The 17,471-nt window shown below is 39.7% G+C and overlaps 1 protein-coding gene across 1 annotated transcript; it reads right to left on the reverse strand.

Annotated features, from left to right (window-relative positions):
• Nucleotides 1–3,200: 3,200 nt before the first annotated feature.
• LOC138851929 (CD151 antigen-like) lies at nucleotides 3,201–16,417 on the reverse strand. Its single transcript, XM_070081483.1, has 4 exons — nucleotides 16,257–16,417; nucleotides 5,319–5,507; nucleotides 3,617–3,790; nucleotides 3,201–3,485 (listed from the first exon to the last, which is right to left on the reverse strand). Exons 1-4 carry the CDS (start codon nucleotides 16,329–16,331, stop codon nucleotides 3,216–3,218), a joined length of 708 nt encoding a protein of 235 aa, XP_069937584.1. The 5' UTR covers nucleotides 16,332–16,417; the 3' UTR covers nucleotides 3,201–3,215.
• Nucleotides 16,418–17,471: the final 1,054 nt, after the last annotated feature.

Genomic DNA, 17,471 nt, shown 5'->3' on the forward strand with positions numbered 1-17,471 from the left:
GTCAGTGGAAGGGTTTATGAAGTATGAGAACTTTAGAATTGATGAAGGAAAAACAGTGAGTGGTGTGTTGAGGTATATGTGGAGACAAAAAATGTTATATATGGAGGCAAAGAAGGGAATGTATGAAAGCACAGTGGTACCAACACTCTTATATGGGTGTGAAGCTTGGGTTGTAAATGCTGCAGCAAGGAGGTGGTTGGAGGCAGTGGAGATGTCCTGTCTAAGGGCAATGTGTGGTGTAAATATTATGCAGAAAATTCAGAGTGTGGAAATTAGAAGGGGTGGATTTAATAAAAGTATTAGTCACAGGGCTGAAGAGGGGTTGTTGAGGTGGCTTGGTCATTTAGAGAAAATGGATCAAAGTAGAACGACATGGAGTGTATAAATCTGTACGGGAAGGAAGATGGGGTAGGGGTCATCCTTGAAAAGGTTGGAGGGAGGGGGTAAAGGAGGTTTTGTGGGCAAGGGGCTTGGACTTCCAGCAAGCACGCATTAGCATGTTAGATTGGAGATGAATGGTTTTTAGGACCTGACGAGCTGATGGAGTGAGAGCAGGGTATTACTTAGTGAAGAGATTCAGGGAAACTGGTTATTTTTATATAGCCAGACTTGAGTACTGGAAATGGGAAGTACAATGCCTGCACTTCAAAGGAGGGGTTTTGGGATATTGGCAGTTTAGAGGGATATGTTATATATCTTTATATATGCTTCTAAACTGTTGTATCAGGGCACCTCTGCAAAAACAGTGATTATGTTTGAGTGAGGTGAAAATGTTGAATAATGATGAAAGTATGGGGATTTTCTTTCTTTCTGGGTCACCCTGCCTCGGTGCGAGATGGCTAACTTGAGGAAAAAAAAAAAAAATGGGAGTGAACATGTCAGTGGGTGGATATATGAAGGACAAGGTATCAAAAAGAGAATTAATGAAGGGGATGTATGAGAGTATAGTGATGATGAAAGTTTCTTCTTTTTTTGGGTTACCCTGCCTCAGTGGGAGATAGCAAAAAAAAACCTAAAGGGTGGCGTGTGGTTTTTTCATTCAAAATCTTTATTTTTCAACCGATTTCTTTTATTTTTGGTGTACGATTAGAAGTGCATATGTAGATGAACATGACAAAGTTTCAATAAGATTGGCAAACAAACAGAAAAAAAATATTTACTAATTTTGACATATGGCAACATGACATGACAAATTGGCACTTTGAGTGACACTTCTGACAATCCCAACTGTTAGAATATGTCTAACACAAATTTTTAATGGATAAAACTCATCTAATATACTTTATTATTATGGTGAAAAAAATACACTTGGTGTGCTTTTTTGACATTCACTAAAATACCTGCCTTTTACCCTCCCACAAAATCAAAATTATTTGAGAAATTCCAAAAACTTTTCCATTCTAAATTCAAACACACTGTTTTATATTGTCTGTGAAAATCATTTCAATACGATCATTATTAATAATGGTGCATTGTTAAGCAATAGGCCAAAATCTTACTTTTGAGATATTCGGGCAAATGCACGGATTAGCTAATTATGTCAAGAAATTAAAAAAAAATTCACGAAAATTGCGCTACTTTGGGTTTATTTATGCGACTTAAGTGATTTCTTATTGTTTCCCGTGTATAGTACACCGTTTTCTGTAGTGCTACCAGAGGTAACATAGAAAACCCTTCTCTTATAAGGACGATCTAGCGTAATCATTTCATCAAGGTCAGCCACCACCTCCGGGCATAATATACAAATATTATTTGGACTGGCTTCTTTATGCATGTTTCCTGGTTATATTATGCATACTATCATTACTGAATAAATAATATAAGCAGAAAAAGGATATTAGTAATAATAGCGTCAGTATAAGGCATCTTGTGAGTGGAGATCAGACTGCTGTCATCGGCAACTGGTCGTTGCACCATCATGCAAGCTCCTCCCACGTCTGCTATAAGCCCCTCCCACATTGTAATGATATTAAGTGGTAAATTTAGTGTATGTATTAAAAAGGAAAATAGACAGAAAATAAAAAATCAAACAAAAAATATATATAAAAATTCACCTCGCACTCAAGCATATACACCTACCATCTGACTTACGATCGGGTTCCGTTCCGAGAAACCGGTTGTAAGTCGAAATGGACGTAAGTCGAACTTTACTACTGAATATCAACATCACATTTTTGTAATGACTTTATTTTATTGTTTTATTTTGGTATTTCATGTTTTACTTTACTTTTTATGCTGTTAGTACTGTATTTTATACTGTAAGGTTTAGGATAAACACTGTGTACAAGACAAATAGCTGTTTATTTCCCAGAAATTTGGAAGAAAAAAAAAAAAAAAAAAAAAAAAAAAAAACACGGTCGTAAGTCGAGCAGGTTGTAAGTCGGATGGTAGGTGTATTTACCTGGTGGGTCGTCACCCGACATGTTTCAAGTAGCTATAATTTGCTTTAGAAACATTGTATTACGATGGGGTTTTCACCAAAGTGTTGCCAATACTTACACTATTTTTCTGTAAACAAAACCCAAAATCATATTTTTTCACATAATTATCATGACCGCGTGAGAAATTGACCCACCGGCCCCTAAAGCTTCCAGTCTCCTTACTGATGTTTAAATAGTGATGCCTCACACCCATATAAGTGTTGGTACGACTATATATTGGTACATATCCCTTTCTTGCTTCCAAAATAAACTTTTCTTAACATAGCAGCCTACACTACTTATCTTTCTCTCCATCTATGATTCACCTCTTTCAAACCCACCTGCCAACTCAACTACTCCAAAAACCTCTTACCTTCTTCATGCTACAATCTAATTGCCTAGACTTATTCACCTTTCTTTTTCAATTTCAAAGCTTTCATAAACCCTCCCAAACTCCCACAATTTGCAACCACACCTGTACGGGTTATTTCAGCACATGGAGGAAGGGTACCGATGTAAAACAAAATGTGAAGGGTAGGTTCATGTGCAGAAGAGGAGGGCGAATGTAATGCAAGTCATATGTTCTGTTTTAAAAGCATGATTTAAGAGATGGAACAAAAAAAAAAAAATCACGTCTTAAAAACTAATAAATCCCTAAGCAAAATTACACAACTAAAGCAGGATTTGACACCAATCTGATAAAAAAAAACTGCAGCTCTGTAAGGGAAAGTAAAAAAAAAAAAGGGGGGCCATAACACATTTGAGACTTTACAGCTTATACGTGTTAAAAAGTACTCAGAAAAATATTAAACATACCTGAAGCAATGCCAAAAACACCAGGCCTCCAATTATTGCTCCTAAGTTACGATGAACAGATTCTGTCAAAGCCGTATAACAGCCTTCGGTGTAGATGTTGCTGGGGGTTCCATGCTCTGGAAAAACTTTGTATCCACATTGAGAAGTAATATTCATGCAGCAGGAGTCGGGAACACCCAACACAGTCTCATTCTGGCCGTATTTTGTCCACTCCCAGTCTCTGTAGCTAGAAGTTCCACAGCAATCGTGCTAAAACAATGTAAATAATTTGAAGAGACGTTCAGCAAAATAAAAAATAGAAGCAGAATCCTTGACAATTATTGAAGTATATTATGCCTAACCACCTGGTATCAGTCAACAAAACTTGAAGTATTACTTACCTTTTTCTGTAGATCATCCCAAGCCTTTGTTACAAGACTCTTATCATCACCATAGTTCTCCATAGTCTTGTTCATGTTTTCCTTCAAAAGGGTCTCAATGTCTGGTCGCAATATAGCAACAGTGATTGCAGCAGCAAACTCCAACACAAGGATTACCATCATCAGGAAGGCAAACTGTTAAAAGTTTGTATATTGAGAGTTTACAGTAAATACCAAATTATACAAAGTAAATTAAAAATTAGACTAAAATACCAATTTAAGAAACTGATCAACAGATAACAAATTTCTCCAAACAGGATGAAAAAAAAGCTATCACTAACTACTTTGTTGAAGGATCCAATTTTTGACCAACTTTACCACAAATTATACTTTTCAAAATATACACGCTGCACCATTTCCTAACCTACAAAATTTGATGGAAAACTTATGGAATTACAATGGTGCAAAGTTAGTTGTCTAGGTACAATTTACACACTGGCAGTTTTGCCAAATCCTATTTTAAGTCAATTCCATTGCTCTAAGTGACCAAATTCTTAGCTATTTTGCAAATAGCTTTCTATTTTAAATTCATAATCACACAAACAGAAGATTTATTCTCCTCTCTGAAAAATAAAATACAGTATGGACCCCCTTGTAAAATTTTCATTACAAGATATGTACTTCAATGGGATGAGCATGGCTTAATGAAATTTACTAGTCATACAAGTCCAAAATTTTGGCTATATATTTTTTGAAGTGGTACTAGTGTCCATTGGTTAACTATACCGCCAATGTCATTAACAAACTACTAGACTGCTTGCATGCTTTCTCATACCTATATTTTAAGTACAGTGATACCTCTCATATCCGAACTACATATATGGGCCAAGACCAGTTCGGAAACACAGTTTCTGTATACATAAGGGGGAAAAAATGCGCATCCGTACCATCATATCGCCATCCATACCCTGTCATATCACCATCGGCAACAGCACTGTAGGTTTAAAAAATGAGTCCAATGTCGTCTGGCAGTGGGACCACACACTCTGGGCTTGAATAACAGCCTCCCAGATTTCACAGCCCACAGAACCATAATTTTTCAAATGGGCTGTGAACATACTCCGAAAGTGTTTCGACACCTCCCCTTGATGAAGAAGTTTTTTGTTCTTGGAGGGATTGGGTCGTCGTCGTCACTTTCGGAATGTTCTGGGTGCAACACTGACTCTGCAATCTCTGCATCCGTAAGAGATTGCACACCAGGGTCGTCTTCGTCACACACTAGCCAGTCTTGCACGTAATCTTTTGTTTTTTTCCCCAGTCTTGGACCAACCTGCATCCACGTGTAACTATATTTCCCTCTTTTACCCTAGGGTAAGCACATTCCTGGCCCTCTTTGGTTTCGTACACAAGATAGCTAGGAAACAGCTGTAATAATGCTAAAAGGAAAGTAAAGAGTGCGGCTCCTAGTAGCCAACCGGTATACTCAAGTGCGTGCCAAGTTTGATTCAGCCTTCTGCCATATCCAAATGGCTGCTTGGATGTTTCAGTAATAATTTTAGAATTTTGCCTTTCCCAGGGCCAGTTCGGATATTGGCAGGCTGGATATGCAAGGTATCACTGTATAGGTATTTTTAATTCTGAGTTAATTAAAGTTGAAAATACATTACACAAAACCTATTAAGTCAATGCAAGTATCACTGGAAAATGTGCAGTAACTACTTACTATTCTCAGCATGAAAACATTTTCTTTCTTAGCCCCACAACATCCAAAGAAGGAGATGACTAGAATGATGGAACCCAAGATGATCAAGCCAATGGCTGGAGTCTCATATTTCCCATCAAAGAACTGCATGTACGAGCTGAAGAAACCCTGGGCGATACCACCCATTATAATCAGGGCCAACCCCGACAACTGCAAAAATAAAATAATTTTAATATAGGATACTAAATTAAAACCAATTTATTTAATGTTGAATAAATAAAATTTACAAGCATGCTTGTAACATACAAAAATATATATGAATACATGTACAGTGGACCCCCGGTTAACGAACTTTTTTCATTCCAGTAGTATGTTCAGGTGCCAGTACTGACCGAATTTTTTCCCATAAGGAATATTGTGAAGTAGATTAGTCCATTTCAGACCCCCAAACATACACATACAAACGCACTTACATAAATACACTTACATAATTGGTCGCATTTGGAGGTGATCGTTAAGCGGGGGTCCACTGTATATATGGCCTGGTGGCTAAAGCTCCCGCTTCACACACGGAGGTCCTGGGTTCGATTCCCAGGGGGGGGGAAAACATTTCGACACGTTTCCTTACATCTGTTGTCCTGTTTGCCTAGCAGCAAACAGGTACCTGGGTGTTAGTCGACTGGTGTGGGTCGCATCCTGGGGGAAGAGATTGAGGACCTCAAATGACGCACTGACTTTCTTGGGTTATCCTGGGTGGCTAATCCTTCAGGGTTAAAAATCTGAATGAAATCTTATCTTAACTAATCTGCTTACCTTGAGTCTACCTACCTGGAGGGTATTCCAGGGATCAATGCCCCAAGTGGCCTGGTCCATGACCAGGCCATACTATGCAATTTCTATGAGCCTCATTTGTGAGGATAAATAAATCTTTTATTTTGGTAAAAATATACCAGAGTATTCCAAAGGTGTCCAGCAAAGTCAATAACTTCCTAAATTGGCAACTTCGGTGATTTATCTAGGTGGCAAGAATGGTGACTAGCAGAACCATGAGTTATCAGCAATAATTTAAGTGTCAGGTTAGTGCTTAATAATAATTTTAAATTAACAAGGGGGGAGAACTCTTCAACAGAAAAATATTGCTACTTTCTGACTGCTTGGTGACTAAGATTTGTGAAAATTATGGATTTCTTGATAATGTAAAATTATGCATATTGGTTGTAGCAAAATACTAGCACCTATAACCGTTCTGTAATATGATGAGCTTAGAAATGGACTGAGATCATTTCATATAAACTGGATCAATGGTCACTACCTTTCCAATTCAGATTTTGTTTAAACTCAGTAGCTTCACACAAGTTTCAAAGGTCTGTGGAGTTACAAATGAAACAAAGATCAATCAAATAAATACACTTTGTACAGTTACTCTTAGTCCTGAAAGAATTCCTCATGCATTTTACCTGGAATAATATACAATGAACATTCATAATTAGTGTAGGTCATGTTCCTGAAAACTATTATATTAATGATTTACACAACTTATGAAGAACACAGAAAAAGAAGGGGACTGTGCTTGCCAGGTCTCCATTTCTAAGACCTGTGGGAAGCCAGCTGACCCAGTTTAAAAGCTTATTTCTTTCATAACTCCGACCAAAACTACTGGTGAATTAGGCTTGTATGCAACTCCTGGATATCTATTTTGAAGTTTTCACCCATCAGTACCACTTTCAATTCAACAGTTTGAACTGGAGACAGCATATGCCTTCCACAAGGAATTAGCATTTATGACCCTCAAAACCACCAGCATTCAATAGTTTCGTTGCACACAGTATTTGAAATGGGTTAAAAATTGACAAGAAAGTTCTCTTACTTTCCATTCCTTGCTCAATGTCTTTGTTGCTACAAAAGTGTGTAGATATACAAATAACCCGCACAAAGAAGAGAGGAGCTTACGACGACGTTTCGGTCTGACTTGGACCATTTACAAAATCACACTGTGTGACTTTGTAAATGGTCCAAGTCGGACCGAAATGTAATCGTAAGCTCCTCTCTTCTATGTGTGGGTTATTTGTGTGTCGTTCCAGTCACGGTACTGTGCCTTTTTTTGTTATGTGTGTGTAGATATAACTGATGTGACTCTTATCAATCAAAAATGGCCACCTGTGGCCTATGTCTTCACTACAACTCTACAACTTTCCTTTTAATAATTTATACACTTATTAATCCAACACTCAATTACGTATATAAATGCAGAAAAGTAACAAATGACTGTTTATGGCACAAGAATGTGTAATTACAGTATAACTGTGCATTACACTAGACTGTTAGCATCCTACAAGCCATAACCACTACCCTCCCTCCTGTCTAACCACAATTACCTAAGAAATTGCAAGATTCACACCCAATTATCTTCTTGGCATATCCAACAACACTTATTCTGTTGGGTGTCAAGGTTAATATCCAGAGACAAAGTAATTCAGTTCTCTCACAGAGGTCCGTGATTCGATCCCCGGTTCAGGTGGAAACACTGGGAGTGTTTCCTTAAGACATCTGTCCCTGTTAGCCTAGCAGTAAAATGTGTATCTGGGTGTTATGTGACAAGTGTGGGTCACATCCAGGGGACAAAATTAACCTAATTTTCCCAAAATGCTCTGCATAACCACGGACAGTGAAACCCCAGTTTTCGAACTTTTCGAACTTAATCCATTCCAGAACGTCATTCTAAAACCGATACGTGCGAAAACTGAATCAATATTTCCCATAAGAAATACAATTAATCCATTCAAGACACCTAAAAATATTCACAAGAAATCCATTTTTTTAAGAATATGGTACTAATATCAACTCTACGGCTTATTTATCACAAATGATCTAATATGACGTATTAAACAATATTAACCCTTTGAGGGTCGACAGGCCCTCTCCGAAACTCGTTCTCAGGGTCGGCCAAATTTAAAAAAAAAAAAAAATTATTTTTTCTTATGAAAAGATAGAGAATCTTTTCCCGATCATAATGACACCAAAAGTATGAAATCTGATGGAAAACTTACGGAATTATGCTCTCTCAAAGTTAGCAGTCTCGACGATGTTTACGCATCGGCGATTTTGCCCACTTTGAACCCTATCTTCGGCCATTCCAGTGTACTAGTCGACAAAAATCATAACTATTTGGCTAGAACTCCATTTTTTTCTATCGAGTGAGTACAAGAAACCACCCATTTACCAATTTCAACTATCCAATACAGTGGTCAGAATTTAGCAATTTGGCCAATTTCACACAAATTTCAAAAGATGCCAGTTTCCGAATAGGGTCCAGAATAAACAAGAAAGACATTCCTGGCACTAAAATAACATTTCCTCTGTTCATTAGTCACATCCCCAGGACACTCTTACATTCTTTTGCTTTCCACTTTGAATTGTTATTCTCACAAAAAATAGAAGATTTACTGTTATGCAGACTACTGCATTAGTGTAGAAATGGTATAAATAATATCAGCGCACTTGTGAAAGAATATTAGACTCACCAGTTGACGTGTATTGGACGCTTGGCATGATTTGTTTACTTTTGAACTTTGGTAAAAATCGAACATTTCTGCTACTTTGAGCTCAATTTCAAGGTACTTTTCATTGTAAAACCAGTCAAAATCATCTCAATTTCTGTAATATGTCTTCCATTCTATAAAATGAGACCAGGAAAACTAGAATACAACAATAAATACCATACGAAAATACAGTGCAAAATTGCTGTTTTAATCCAAAAACACGGTCAAAGTTTTTTTTTTTTTCTCATTACGCACTGTGTGCTGCAGGATTTTTTTTATACTGCGCACACTGACCACAATGACCCATTCTTTCATATATAGGCCTACCAGCTTTCTCTCACTAGATTTGAGGGCGCTAGATACAGTGGTCCCTCGTTTATCGTTAATCCGTTCCTGGAGATGCTACTATTATCGAAATCTACGATTTTCGAATCAATTTTCCCCATAAGAAATAATGTAAATACAATTAATCCGTTCCTGACACCCAGAAGTATTAAAACAAAAAATTTTTTTACATGAAATATAGATGTAGTACATAAACAATACAATGGGACATGATGAATGAAACATTAACAGCATAACACTTACCTTTATTGGCGATTCTTCTTAGTGTATGGAAGACTGGAGGAGGAGAGAGATTGGATTATTTACAGTTTGGAAGGGGAATCCCCTTCCATCAACACCTCAGGTACCAATTGCTTTTCTGGGGTTACTTCTCTTCTCTGTTTCTTAATGCCACTAGGACCAGCTTGAGAGTCACTGGAGTCCTGTCTCGCAAAATAACTGTCCAGAGAGCTCTGTTTCTGGCGTCTCTTTAACACTTCCCTAAAATGGGCCAAGACTTTGTCACTGTACATGTTGCCAACATGGCTTGCAACAGCCTTGTCAGGGTGATGTTTCTCCATAAATCTTTCCATCTTACCCCACATTTCAAAAATCTCCTTAATTTCTGAAGAAGGCACCTTCTTCCATCTCTCTTCCTCCTCCTCTGCAGCAAGATTCTGAGCTGCGATCTGTTGCTCTTCCTGCTGAAGCTCTTGCAGCTCCTCAGTGGTGAGCTCTTCGTTGTGGTCTTCCACCAACTCTTCCACATCCTCCAAACTCACATCCAACCCCATGGAACTCCCCAGTGCCACAATAGATTTAACAACAGACATAGGCTCAGTGTCAGCCCCAAACCCTTCAAAATCCCTCTTGTCAACACAATCTGGCCACAATTTTCTCCAAGCAGAGTTCAAAGTCCTGGTAGTCACTCCCTCCCAAGCCTTACCTATAAGGGTTATGCAATGGAGGATGCTTAAGTGTTCTCTCCAAAAATCTCTTAGGGTCAAGTGAGTGTCTGAGGTCACATTCAAGCACCTTTGAAACATTGCTTTGGTGTAGAGTTTTTTAAAGTTTGCAATGACCTGCTGGTCCATGGGCTGGAGGAGAGGAGTGGTATTCGGGGGCAAGAACTTTACTGTGATGAACCCAAACTCCTCGAAAATTAGGTCATCCAAGTTTGGAGGATGAGCAGGTGCATTGTCCATTACTAGGAGGCACTTGAGATCCAATTTCTTTTCCAGGAGGTAATTCTTCACACTAGGGCCAAACACTTCATTGAACCACTCGACGAAAATTTCCCTCGTGACCCATGCCTTACTATTAGATTTCCAAAACACACACAATTTACTCTTCATAACATTGTTTTTCCTGAACACTCTGGGATTTTCAGAATGGTACACTAGTAACGGCTTCACTTTGAAATCCCCACTAGCATTAGCACAGAACATGAGCGTCAGCCTGTCTTTCATAGGCTTGTGTCCTGGCAGTGCCTTTTCCTCCTGTGTAATGTAGGTCCTCTTTGGCATTTTCTTCCAAAAGAGGCCTGTTTCGTCACAATTGAACACTTGTTCAGGTTTCAGTCCTTCAGCCTCTATGTACTCCTTGAATTCATGCACATATTTTTCAGCCGCTTTGTGGTCCGAACTGGCAGCCTCACCATGCCTTACCACACTGTGTATGCCACTACGGTTCTTAAATCTCTCAAACCAACCTTTGCTGGCCTTAAATTCACTCACATCACCACTATTTGCAGGCAATTTCTTTACCAGATCGTCGTGCAACTGCCTAGCCTTTTCACAAATAATCGACGTCATAAGACTATCTCCTGCTAATTGTTTCTCGTTTATCCACACCAATAATAACTTCTCAACCTCTTCGAGTACTGGTGATCTCATTTTTGTCAGCATATTTACCCCCTTTGCAACAACAGCGTCCTTGATTTCCTTTTTCTTGGCCACGATGGAACATATGGTTGTATAGGGTTTGTTATACATCCTGGCCAGTTCGGCCACACTTACTCCACTTTCATATTGTTCAATGATGTTTTTCTTAAATTCAATCGTATTTCTCACCTTCTTTACCAAAGGCTTGGCACTAGGAGCTTTCTTTGGAGCCATGGTAGCTTATTTAGTACTTGCAAGCACTAAAATGAATGGAATATTATGAAATATTTTGTATGAGCAAGTGAGGGGACCGTCGCTCACTGGTAAACAATGCCACACTGGCTGGGAAGGGAGGCCGCCCCGGCTCAGAGCGTGAGTACGCGTCCCGGACAAACTACTATTCGCGAGTCAATCTACGATTAGCGAGCCCATGTTTTGACGAAAATATCGCTACGATTTCCGAAAATTACGACTCGAGCCCTACGATTATCGAGGGACCACTGTATTCCCCTCTCTCTCAGCCCTTTACCAAAGGACTGGCTGGCACTAGGAACTTTCTTTGGGCCCATGGTGGCTTATTTTGCAGTCACAATTAATAAACAAGCATCAAAAGCAAGGGATTATTAAGAAATGTTTGGGAATGTGCGAAGTATTGCTCACTCGATCAGTGACAGAGGCTGACTGAGATGTGTAGTGGCGGCGTCCCCGGGTGGGCGGATGGGTATAATACGTCCGATTACCGGATCAACGTTCGATATCTGGAACAAAATTTCACACAAAAAACAGTCCTAAAACCGAAACATCCGATAACTGGAGTGTGCAAAAACGAGGGTTCCATTGTACATTGGAACCTCGTTTTTCGGCTGTAATCTGTTCCAGAAGGTCGGCCTAAATATGAAGCAATATTTTCCCTAAGAATTAATGTAAATACAATTAATCCATTCGACGCCAAAAATATTCCCCAAAAATTATATTATTTAAATATTAATTATAGTTTTACATACACAAAAGAATGAGAATTTAGTAAAATAAACAAACATTTAAATTATTATTACATACCTTTACTGAAGACTCTTGTTGGCTTATGGCATATGGAGAGAGGGAGGACTGTTTGTTCGGAAGCAGAATCTCCCTGGGGTTACTTTCCTTCCTGCCTGCCTGACTGCTACACTCCCTGCCTCCCTCCCACACTCCCTGCCTGCCTGCTACACTCCCTGCTACACTCCCTGCCTCCCTGCTACACTCCCTGCCTCCCTTCCACACTCCCTGCCCATGGTGGCTTATTTCACAGTCACACTTTATTTTATTTATTTATTTATTTCCAATTTGTGCACACATACAGAGGTACAAAAAAAATACAGATATGAGCAGTATGCCAAAGCCACTTATACTATGCATAGCATTACGGGCTGGCTTAAAATTAACTTAAGATTAACTAAGCAATGATTATTATTATTATTATAATCAAAAAGAAGCGCCAAGCCACAAGGACCATACAGCGCTGCTACTAAGCAATGATGAAATCAGTGATAAAACATTAATGTAAACTTAATAAACAAGCCACATCAGCTTCCTTGATTTGTTCTTTCTTTGCCCGGATAGAAGTGATGGTGACTTATTTCACAGTCACACTAAAAAAAAAAAAAAAAAAAAAATGGATTTTAAGGAAATGTTTGGATGAATGCATGGAGTATATGCTCACTCGCCGACAGACAAAGGGAGACTGACTCGCCTACACACGGGGTTCCAGGCTGACGCATCTAAAATGGCTGATATACGAGGCAATGGCCGAAATACAAAGCAAAATTTCCGCCGAAAAACCGGCCTTAATACGAATCAGCCGATAAATGCTGTGGCCAAAAAAATGCGGTTCCACTGCACTTGTAAAAATAATTACTGTTATTATGACTACTACATGGTACGTGTCCAAACAGTCTGACAACTAGTCTGTTAGTTTGTTTACACCAGTAATGTCAGGCTTCCCCCCTCCCACACCAAAACAATGGGCTTGTCTAAGAGGCGGAGGTACATTCTATAACTAACGGGTGCCACTAATTCTGCCCTGATGTGCCTTACTGGTACTGGCATGCTACTGTTGGAAGTAAGAAAGCAAATCTGAAGTGTATACTGAAAATGCAGGCTATGATTGCATGACTTGCAAAGGTTTACTCTATTATCATTGCCAATCTGTGGTTTAAGGGCACAAATGTTTATTGCAAACCTGTGGGCTCCAACAATTGTTTTCCTTCATCATTCCCATTAATATATTTTTATCCATTTTTGTTTGACAAAATTAACTTTCTTACTGTAGTAGAGAACTGTGTATGGCTTTATGATTAATCTATGTAGTTTAATGTAGACATTTCTGATAAAATATAATCGATATTTACACTTAGTTACATTCTTTACATATTTTTACTTGGCCACTGATGGAGTTGATACTCAAATATTATTTGGATGATAAATTTGTATCCCAAAGAGAAAGAGTTTACCTGGAGGGAGTTCCAGGGGTCAACGCCCCCGCGGCCCGGTCTGTGACCAGGCCTCATGGTGGATCAGGGCCTGATCAACCAGGCTGTTACTGCTGGCTGCACGCAATCCAACGTACGAGCCACAGCCCGGCTGGTCAGGTACCGACTTTAGGTGCTTGTCCAGTGCCTGCTTGAAGACTGCCAGGGGTCTATTGGTAATCCCCCTTATGTATGCTGGGAGGCAGTTGAACAGTCTTGGGCCCCTGACACTTATTGTATTGTCTCTTAACGTGCTAGTGACACCCCTGCTTTTCATTGGGGGGATGTTGCATCGTCTGCCAAGTCTTTTGCTTTCGTAGTGAGTGATTTTCGTGTGCAAGTTTGGTACTAGTCCCTCTAGGATTTTCCAGGTGTATATAATCATGTATCTCTCCCGCCTGCGTTCCAGGGAGTACAGGTTCAGGAACTTCAAGCGCTCCCAGTAATTGAAGTGTTTTATCTCCGTTATGCGCGCCGTGAAGGTTCTCTGTACATTTTCTAGGTCAGCAATTTCACCTGCCTTGAAAGGTGCTGTTAGTGTGCAGCAATATTCCAGCCTAGATAGAACAAGCGACCTGAAGAGTGTCATCATGGGCTTGGCCTCCCTAGTTTTGAAGGTTCTCATTATCCATCCTGTCATTTTTCTAGCAGATGCGATTGATACAATGTTATGGTCCTTGAAGGTGAGATCCTCCGACATGATCACTCCCAGGTCTTTGACGTTAGTTTTTCGCTCTATTTTGTGGAAGGAATTTGTTTTGTACTCTGATGAAGTTTTAATTTCCTCATGTTTACCATATCGGAGTAATTGAAATTTCTCATCGTTGAACTTCATATTGTTTTCTGCAGCCCATTGAAAGATTTGGTTGATGTCTGCCTGGAGCCTTGCAGTGTCTGCAATGGAAGACACTGTCATGCAGATTCGGGTGTCATCTGCAAAGGAAGACACGGTGCTGTGGCTGACATCCTTGTCTATGTCAGATATGAGGATGAGGAACAAGATGGGAGCGAGTACTGTGCCTTGTGGAACAGAGCTTTTCACCGTAGCTGCCTCAGACTTTACTCTGTTGACTACTACTCTTTGTGTTCTATTAGCCAGGAAATTTTATATTCATCTATCAACTTTTCCTGTTATTCCTTTATCACGCATTTTGTGTTATTACGCCACGGTCACACTAGTCGAAGGCTTTTACCAAGTCTGTGTATATTGCATCTGCATTCTGTTTGTCTTCTAGAACATCCAGGACCTTGTCGTTGTGGTCCAGTAGTTGAGACAGACAGGAGCGACCTGTTCTAAACCCATGTTGCCCTGGGTTGTGTAACTGATGGGTATCTAGATGGGTGGTGATCTTGCTTCTTAGGACCCTTTCAAAGATTTTTATGATATGGGATGTTAGTGCTATCGGTCTGTAGTTCTTTGCTATTGCTTTACTGCCCCCTTTGTGGAGTGGGGCTATGTCTGTTGTTTTTAGTAACTGTGGGACGACCCCAGTGTGTATGCTCCCTCTCCATAGGATGTTAAAAGCATGTGATAGGGGCTTCTTGCAGTTCTTGATGAACACAGAGTTCCATGAGTCTGGCCCTGGGGCAGAGTGCATGGGCATGTCATTTATCGCCTGTTCGAAGTCATTTGGCGTCAGGATAATATTAGATAGACTTGTGCTTACCAAATTCTGTGGCTCTCTCATAAAAAATTCCTTTAGATCTTCGACTCTCAGTCTGGTTAGCGGCTTGCTAAAAACTGAGTCATATTGGGACTTGAGTAGCTCACTCATTTCCTTGCTGTCATCTGTGTAGGACCCATCTTGTTTAAGTAGGGGCCCAATACTGGATGTTGTTCTCGACTTTGATTTGGCATAAGAAAAGAAATACTGTTTCTTTCGATTTCATTTATGGAAATCAGACAAGAGAGTCCTGGATGACGCACTGTCTTGCCTGAGTTATCCTGGGTGGATAACCCTCCCTGACCCTGGTTAAATATCCCAACAAAATCTTTAATCCATGATTAGGCAGGAAACCTAAGTTTATTTAGACAGAGAAACATACAATCAGTGGAAATTGCTATCAAGAAGGTGACGGACCAGTCAACACTTGAGCTAATCCTCCCCTGCCTTGGATCAAACATGACTGCCTCGCATTCCCCAGGCGCTATGACACCTACTGGTTTAGAGCTCCCCCGTGGATATAAATTTTAACCACAAATCCAGGCCCGGTGGCCTGGTGGCTAAAGCTCTCGCTTCACACACGGAGGGCCCGGGTTCGGTTCCCGGCGGGTGGAAACATTTCGACACGTTTCCTACACCTGTTGTCCTGTTCACCTAGCAGCAAATAGGTACCTGGGTGTTAGTCGACTGGTGTGGGTCGCATCCTGGGGGACAAGATTAAGGACCCCAATGGAAATAAGTTAGACAGTCCTCGATGACGCACTGACTTTCTTGGGTTATCCTGGGTGGCTAACCCTCCGGGGTTAAAAATCCGAACGGAATCTTAATAGACCTTGAGAGCAGCGAGGGTGGCTGTGATTCTCCCTACTTTCATTTCTACATAACTATAGAGTGAAAATTTATGCCAAAAAGCAATTGTATTTTATCTTAAGATATTTCCGTTTTGTAAAATTAAAATCACGAAATGGGAGATAGCGGATGACGTCACAAGCTCATAACCAGGACAATTCCAGAACGGGAACAATGCACAAATACTTACGAAGAACAGTAAGTTGAAGAAAAACACCAAGTATTTGATGGTGAGTGGGCCACAGCTCAAATTATGATCAGCCATTTTTGCAAAAATTTAAGACACACAAACTAAAAACCTATCCACCCACTACAACGGCTGATGCTGCACTGATGCGCAGCCTTGCTGCCGCGCCTCACTACACAACTTAACATTTCGTACAGCAACACTCCTCCAAAACTCCCTATAATTAAATTTTTTTAACAAATCTACATGTATTTATGTACTTTACACACACGTATCTCATTCAACTATACAAAATAAGCATAACAATAACCTAGAGAATCATGAAGTTATATTTGCAAAATATGGTGAAATAAGTATCGTTCGTCTGCCCCCCCTGGAGCTCCTCGAACAGTCATGATCACATGACTAAAAAAAATGAAAAAAAAAAAAAAAAAAAAAAAAAAAAATTCTGGAGACAAAAAAGGGTGTGGTTGGCGCCATGTATATTTTGCTCTATTAATATATATATACCGAATTACACTACAACACTGACCTATAATTATACAAAGAATTATATATATATATATATCCAGCTCTGAGGAGCTGGATGAGGTTTTCACATTATTACCAGTGAAAACACATAATAATATGTACCTAATGTATCGTACATGTCATCTTTATATCAACAATGTATCTCTTAAATATTTTGTACCATATTATGTAATAAAATATACCTATTGGTAAAACAGAATGAAAAGATTTGGTGGTAGGGGAGTGGAATATTTAAATGGCTTCAGGAGGAAATCCAAATATTCTTCCTTGAAGCCTTTTTATCCACATTATACACGTGTAGCTTTAAAAATAGGTTGGATAAATACATGAGTAGATGTGGGTGGGTGTGAGTTAGACCTGATAGCTTGTGCTACCAGGTCGGTTGCCGTGTTCCTCCCTTAAGTCAATGTGACCTGACCTGACTAGGTTGGGTGCATTGGCTTAAGCCGGTAGGAGACTTGGACCTGCCTCGCATGGGCCAGTAGGCCTTCTGCAGTGTTCCTTCGTTCTTATGTTCTTATGTGTGTGAGTCATGTATGGTCTGAGTCAATTAAAATGTTGCAGGCACATGTGTCCAGGGTATACCTCTTAAAATCCGGTTTATTGGGCAGGTTACATGATTTTATGAGATGTGACTAGGTGAGTATGACACAGACTAGACTTGTAAAACATGTCGCAAAGTCAGTC

Source organism: Cherax quadricarinatus, unplaced genomic scaffold (genome assembly GCF_038502225.1).
Source record: "Cherax quadricarinatus isolate ZL_2023a unplaced genomic scaffold, ASM3850222v1 Contig2867, whole genome shotgun sequence".
NCBI classification, from domain to species: domain Eukaryota; kingdom Metazoa; phylum Arthropoda; class Malacostraca; order Decapoda; family Parastacidae; genus Cherax; species Cherax quadricarinatus.